Source organism: Malus sylvestris, chromosome 15 (assembly GCF_916048215.2).
Source record: "Malus sylvestris chromosome 15, drMalSylv7.2, whole genome shotgun sequence".
Lineage (NCBI taxonomy): Eukaryota > Viridiplantae > Streptophyta > Magnoliopsida > Rosales > Rosaceae > Malus > Malus sylvestris.
Genome location: NC_062274.1, coordinates 26,302,560 through 26,310,361, shown reverse-complemented (window position 1 = coordinate 26,310,361; position 7,802 = coordinate 26,302,560). Strand labels below are relative to the sequence as shown.

The window sequence follows — 7,802 nt, the reverse complement described above, 5'->3', positions numbered from 1 at the left end:
AGGATCACCTTAATCCCATATTCTGTATGCCTAACTCCTATCCTCTACATGTTGTTCGTTTATGCGTAGACATGGAGAAGCATCTCGCCTAAGCCAATGCACCTTTGTCAAGGATGTATTCCGATGAAGCACACATCATACATACTCCTTTCTTCCAGTGGTTGATTCTACAACACTGGAGGTATATAGGAGGTCCAATACGAATTCAATCACACCCACAATCAACCCATTCACCCTCGCAGTAATTCATCGGTAATTCCGACTGAACATTGCCTCTGTTTGAGGATGTATGCGAATTTAGTTTCAACAAAGGTTATGGTATATTATTCTTTATTGCGATTATGAAACAACGATCTTATAGATTCTTGTTTGAATATATAGTTCAGATTAACAAATAGAAATATAAATTATATATCCATCATTGAATTAATTTACAATCCGGGGGACAGTCTTTGTCCCTCAATTGCCCCCCAAAAAAAAAATGAAGAAATTTGGGCGTCTAACTCGTCAACTCTATAAGAGTACAATGTTTGTTCACATAAAAGAAGAAGAAAAAACTAAAATAAATTCGAAAGAGGTTAATTGGTCCTAATCTACGCAGCAAATAATCTTCTTACTTTCCGAATGAATCTTCGACATATCGGACATGTCTTGGTCTCCCCATAAAAAATCCTGGAATATGTAAGATCTTTAATAAGATATCCAAATTTCAATCGAACACCAACAAATGATATCTGAAAGATTTCGAAGTTTTTTCGACATACCTTTGTGCGCAATCATAGCAGGTAGCACAATGGCCACAAGGAACCAAAAAACAATCCCTCTGCTCGGTGTAGCAAATCACACATATTTTCCCATCATACAAGTCCTCGGAGGAGCTCGTAATTACGGCATTGCTGCTATTACTACTGCTGCTGCTGCAATTTCCTGATTCTATATCCCACTCGTCACATGTCCCATATGTCGATGGCATTCTCTTTCCTGCCGGCTGTAATGGGTCGGTTTCAGCACTGTTTCCTACATCCTCTACGCTCGTCTCCTCGTATTCGTTTATGTATTTCAGTATCATGAATGCAACAATCACAAGCAGTGCTGCATTACATATATGGTTGATGAGACTGCATCAGTTAATGTAGTCAATATGAGCAGTTTGAATTAAAATTTTGACGAAATCTTACTTAAAATTGCAATGTACGCAATCAAACGCACTAGAAAAGTAAGCGTGACGCACCATTCTACCAAATCATCCTGTCATTATACAAAGAGAAAAAACTAAGATCTCTTCCATTTACTAATGATGTGTTAAAACTTTCATTATGCAGATAACTTTGCAACAAGAAAATGAAACATTATATGTAATGTAATGTGTCTTACGTCATAGGTAATACTCGTTAAATTGGAAGGCTGAGAGTTGATCGATTGAAGCTTCCGATGAATTGTCAGTCCATCTATTATAGAAGACATTCCTACAGGTCAGATATGCCACCAACAGTTTTTTTTCCCTGCAGTATAAAAACAGAGAATTCAATAACAGGATTGATCAATAAGATACAATTTTCTATATGTTCAGCATAAGTAGGTAAGAGAGAGAACACGCATGAAGAAGCTGTTATATTTTGCTGCAAACATGTTTAGAGGCTGACCAAGCAGTTCTGCTGTATGAATTTATATCCTATATATGTGTGGAATACATGCAAGTTGCATCAAATGTGTGTTCCTAAATGTAAAGTAACAGACAATATAAGATCTGAGAAGTTAAAATCTACTGAACCTTAGTTAAATGTGATGGGTGGGACGAGGCTAAAGATTTTTTATTTTTTATTTTCTAACAATTGTCGTTAATAAGATATGAACACACTACTTCTTCTAACGAAATGAAAACAGGTGATCAAATCTCGTTGAAGATGAGGTCAAAGATCCAAGTACAAATCTTCATATCAATTCGAAAAAACAACATTAACAAAACAGAAATAATGAAAACTCAAACATTTACAGAAATGCTTCATGCATTACCTCAATACACCTCGAATTGAAGTGCTGAGTTCAACTCCAGCTTCAGCGGAGAATCACAGAGCACTCCGACTCCAAGTACATTTCAGAAGGGAATGAGAATGCTAAGGGTGCATTGGCCACTATTTCACAGAGATCTAATTGAGCAAATGAGAAGAAAAGTAGTTGGTTTTTATTGAAAGATTGCCTAATATAAGATGAAATGCTTGAAACTCTAATAGCATATGAGTAGTAATGTATTAATAATGCACAAAACGTGCCCCAGAAAAATTTGGTAGAAGCTAACTTGGATGGGCTTTGAACATTATCAGAAAGGTGGTATGAGCTAGACCAGGTTGGAACCAGATAAATTATAAATATAAATGTGTATATAATTCATAAATATATATATGTATATATGTATAAGACGTTGAGGTCTGAGAGGCATGAAAAAATGGAATGGTAGTTGGTCATTTAGGGTTAGTAGATAGCAGTACTGGACAATCTTAACTAACCATCTTTTTCAAAAGTCTCTGCGGGGTTAATGGACATGCAATGACTTTCTATCTTGAATGGTAGGTCGACCCTTTTTGTGTAGGAAGGTGAACACCAAACAACAACTTGAAATTAAGGTGAAAGTACAAACTGCTTGGCCTTTACTGATTCACTTTGGATGGCAAGATTATGGTAGGCTTAGGAAAAGGAAGTGATTTCTGCACATTATTTTTCACTTGGTTGCACTTTTAAATTTGATTATTTATTATTCTTTGATTTGTTCAATCCAATGACATCATCTTTTGCTAGGAAATAGTGTTAAAAATAAATAAATTAAATCATTAAGTAATTTTTTTTATAAATATGAATATTGGTCAACGTACAAATTAATGCGTCACATAACATATGATGAGTTCCATAATGACTTCTATATGAATAAACCGACACATCAGTTGGGATCTCACACTTTGGGACGAGAGTTAGTGCTCAAATATCATTTGAAAAACTTGGGTTTTCTTGTGTTTCGGGTACATAGGGGGGGGGGGGGAAGGAGTTAATATTAGGGGCCTGATTCTTTTGAATTGATATGAGCTGAAGGGCAGAGTAGGTCGCATGGTTAGAGCAACTTCAGCATTGCGAAGGCCCCCTAGGAAACTTACTATTGAATCCATCTAGTGAACAGTAATTGCCTTTAATGAACAGTAACTACCTTTTGCAGCTCCACTCCTAAACTGAATAGCCATGGCAATATGTAATAAAATATTAGTATTTTTTCCTCACCCAGTCCATCAAACATCCCCATCACCCTTTCCATTTTCCCCCTCATTTGACCGGTTCTCTCTCTCTCTCTCTCTCTCTCTCTCTCTCTCTCGTGAGCTCTCTTCCTCCTTCCTCTTCAAACCTTCAATAAATCAAGCTCAAAAATAATATTTTTGGAATCCCTGGAACTCAAGGAACCCAACCATGGCCTTGCATGTGGCATCGATGCATGGTGTGAGGTCCTACCATTGAAGCCGAGAGCTTGAGCTCTCAATCTCGAACCCATATGATGTTTCTTCACTATCTTGTGTTCTTGAGCTTTAAATGCTGTTATGTTGCAATTCTTGTGGTTTAATTTGAGGGCTTAATTCCTTGCATGCATCCCATTCTTTTTCCAGATTCCGACAAAGGAAAACAGACGAATTCGAGCCAGGTCACCCTGACATCAGCCACACATCACACAACCCTCAGGCTCTTGGGTCACCAATTCGAGCCGGGCCTCTCGCTCAGGCCCCCCTCAGCCCACACGCCCGCATGGGCTCTTGCAGTTGGGGCTATTGGGATGGGGAAGTCGCCGGTCCATCGGGCTAATGGTCCCGGTGGAGTTGCTCTTAGGGCCCGACCAAGCCCTCATGTATAGTCTAGGCTCTAGCTTGCCTAATCTTCTGTGACACGAATATAAGTTTTCTTTATATTATAGTAGGTCGAATATAAGTTTTTCAATAAAAAAAAAAGAAGAAAAAAGAGTAGAGAAACTATTTGTTGTTTGGATATTCCGGGATCAATGTGCGATGCATGTAGATGTAGGCAACGAGCAGTGGAACATGCAAGTATGGGCTTTACTTAAGTGCTTTTGCTAAAGAAACTGTTGTGCAAGTTGTAGATGACACTCACTCAAGTACACAAAAGTACGTCTGATCCAGATACCCACCAGCCCATTCTTGCACAATGTCCAATCCCATAATTGGACTGGTTAACAACGAGGCCAAGACGGATCTTTTGAAATTTGGTTGTCCTCTTCTCATTGTGTTTTCCGTTTTTAATTTGTTTAGTTTTTTGGTATTTGTAATTTACGGGCCAGCTTTTCATTTTTTTTTATGAAAACTAAAAACTCATTAGGTAATTATCTTCAATAAAAAAAAAAAAAATTCGACAACCAAAGAGTGAAAACTACTTTCTACCATCATCGCCTATATAATACTTTCAGGTGGTTGTACAACTTGACCTGAATCCAGTATATATAAGAGCGCTTAAGTGCTAACTAATTAGTAACTAAATACGGTTCTAATCAATCATATAGACTCATTCCACAATATTGCTCACAATTTGAACCTATCAAGTTTTACGTTATCACTTAAAGATCATCTTTACAAAATTTTACTAAAACTGAAAGACTTCTAATTATCGAATTGTTACATAATAAATAGACGAACACAATATTGTCGATAAACTATGATTATGATATATTCACAATAGTAATTGAACGGCTAAACGATTTTCGATTTGAGTGAATCTTTTCAAGAATAATCTATGAATGAGGGCCTAAATAGGAAAAACTAGATGAAGGGGTTGAATTTTTTATAAAATAAAATATTGACTAGCCAGCTAACGACATGAAAAACGAATGGTAGTTTGAAGATCCTATCAAAGTGACCAAAATACTCACCATCCAAAAAGTAACGTTCGTTACTAATGTGTCGCCACACACTCCCACATTGCTTTTTACCAAAGTTTGCCTTGTCTGGAAGGCTCATCAACTTTTCACCCTTTTTGACATATATATCGCTTTCGTCATATTTTCCCTTCTGCACCAAAGCTTTGTGACCTCCAGTTCTTTTAGTGATGGTACTTTCGTGTCGATCCATGCAGTGTTCTTTCCTTTCTCTTTTTTAAGAAAAAGAAAAATGTATCATCTCAGTCGACAGAACAGAACCCTCATGGCAGCTTCCTATATTGGACACTAGCTTGAGAAAAGAGGGCCTAAAAATAAAATAAAAAAACAAAAAATAAAGGTTGCAGTGCTCTTTTAACACTGATCAGGAAATATAAGAAAAGTATCAAATAATATTAAAGGTACATCATGCATGCAGCTTTAGCACCTTCAGCTGTATGTGCAATGTATCCAGTAGTTTTCTGCTATTACCCTTCCAGATATAGATTTCGGTCTCGATCGATTATGCATTAATAAAAAAATTTACGTAGGGACGTCGACGTAACATCTTAAATAGCTAGGCACTGCACAATCCTTGTATATTAGACAACGTCGATCATAAGAAGGGGGAGCTCTTGATGTTTCTGGGTTACATGAGGATGTGAAGAAATGTTTCATATCAAAAAATTTAATAATTTTATAAGAAGTTGAAATACTCTTTATACTGAAGACTGATTTTATGATAAAATCTCAATTTTTTTAGTACTTGAGTGCATTCAAAGATTAATAATAAGATTAAAAGCTCACAATTTGGAGCTCAGCGATCAATTAAAGGAAATAAGCCCTTTGTGGCCACCGACTACGTAAAATTATATAATAAGTGTGGGTGCTGATCCCCTTGGTCAAGTTAATTAAAAAGCTAGATTTACTATGGTTGACTGCGCTGTCGATCGACACTTTTTGTTTCCTTTTATTCCAGCGCAAGAGGAACACGCAAATTACTGTCATAACCTTGTTATTGATATTGTTTGGATTAATATTTGAATACTGGGCTTTGGATAAGGGAAAACCCAAAAGCGCCAAAACGAGTTGAATTTGCCCGAAGCCCAACAATGAAGCCTGAAACAAATTGAAGCCTTCTTAGCCAAGGCATAGGCCATGTGCCTATAATTGAAATGACAAGTGACAAAGACCAGCTCATTACCAACCAAAAAACACTTTTTGATGGCATAAAAGTGTAAATACAAGATGACTCACTGTCTCTAAGAGCCCTCGGCTAAGAACAAAGTCAAGACAATTGGGCCAAATTGCCTATAAAAGGAGAAAGAGACAACAGAGATAATGACACTCAAACCAATCAAACAAACCACATACAAACTCTGCTCTCAAGCCAGATTTGCACCCAAAAAGCTGAAACTCACCCAAATTCAGTCATTTTAGCAATAATTCCCTCAGAAAAGCTATCTTTTGTCTAGTGTAAAAGCTCTGCTACCTTCCATAGTGTTGTAGTATCGATTCATTCGTGTAAAACTTGTTTACCATCCATCCATTTTAGCATATAACCTCTGTAAACTCAAAGAGAAGTGACTGCAAGAAGTTCAACCCTGCTTGACAAGGTGAAATCTTGCCTGAGTCTTTTTGTTCGTCATTTACATTAGTAGATCTATCGCTTCAATGTACTTTTCAGCATATATTCAAGTTATTTCCAATTGTTCTCTATCTAAAAGTCCCATTTGCATTTGAATCTGGTTAACTTAATAAACCTGTTTTCATTAAGAACAAACTGGGATCAAGGAAATGGTTTAAAGGGTTCTGGACTCCCTCCTTTTTGGACATACAAGATTATGAACTAAAAGTCCTTGTTTACAAGGCAAGAAAAAGAACTTAATATAGTCTTAATTCATCTGTGACAATCTTTTAATAACAAGAAGTTTAACTACCTTGGGGCGCAAGTAATCGACTTAAATCACATTTATTCTACATTTGTTATACAGAGATTACAGTGGCATGCCAATATCCTTGTTAGCCTTGATTGTGAGCCTCAAGACCTATACCTAAGGTCCTACAAAGGCACATTTCAAGCTAAATATTAACTTATTTTGCAGCACGTCAAATGCCATATATCCCTGGGGAGCTGTGCGAAGGGATAATTCCATTTTTGCCTCAAACATAGTTTTGGCACACTCGGTGGGATCCCTTTTTTATAAGCTTGTATGCTAAGAAAAAGAAGGAAAAATCGAACCTTCAGGTGGAACACAGAGTACGGACCACCCCATTGTCTACCAAGATTAGACATGACAGATTACCCGGAATATTTTCCCTCCCTGCAAGGTCTTGCGATTCTGGAGAGCCCAACTTATTCTGAAAAGTCGGGCGGAAGGGTTACCAACGAAGACTTGCAAGCTACCATGGTGCAAGTCTTGAAGAGTATGGAGAAGATCTCTCTGGAAACTAGAGGAGAGGTCAGCAGGCTTTGTTCATTAACTGAGAGTTTACAGAGGAGGTTGGATTTGGAGTACTCAACCATGTTAGGGAGGTGATAAGAGACGAGCTATGAGAGAGAGCCAATAATTCTCCTATTTCCTTTGCTTGAGGAAAAAGAGGATATGGGAAGAAGAAAGAAGTGCTTGGAACCAGTTAACCAATAGGGGATGAGATCTAGGAACCAAGTTTGCCCGACCCTCCATTATTCTCATTAGATAGTAGGGGCAGATCAGGCTAAAAGAAAGGAAGTATGAAATGACTCAACAAGTTGGGGAGTCTAGCGGAAAAGGTGTGAACGCAGTTGCGTGCAAACCTTCTCCTTATAGGCCACCACCATTGGCTAATAAGTGAGGGGAGGCCAGGTGGAGACAGCCATAACCACATAAGGAAACTACCTCAGGCAATGAGCATAGCTCGAAGTGGG

General features: G+C 37.7%; 1 protein-coding gene across 2 annotated transcripts; it reads right to left on the bottom strand.

The window, feature by feature from the left end:
- Positions 1-387: 387 nt before the first annotated feature.
- Positions 388-2,369, bottom strand: LOC126605732 (E3 ubiquitin-protein ligase APD2-like). 2 transcript variants are annotated; one of them, XM_050273172.1, is made up of 5 exons: positions 2,014-2,369; positions 1,375-1,502; positions 1,232-1,248; positions 765-1,118; positions 388-672 (listed from the first exon to the last, which is right to left on the bottom strand). In XM_050273172.1, exons 2-5 carry the CDS (start codon positions 1,462-1,464, stop codon positions 594-596), a joined length of 540 nt encoding a protein of 179 aa, XP_050129129.1. In that variant the 5' UTR covers positions 1,465-1,502; positions 2,014-2,369; the 3' UTR covers positions 388-593. The 2 variants fall into 2 exon arrangements, with proteins under 2 accessions (XP_050129129.1, XP_050129128.1); XM_050273171.1 differs by having other exon boundaries at positions 765-1,092; positions 1,179-1,248; positions 2,014-2,366.
- Positions 2,370-7,802: the final 5,433 nt, after the last annotated feature.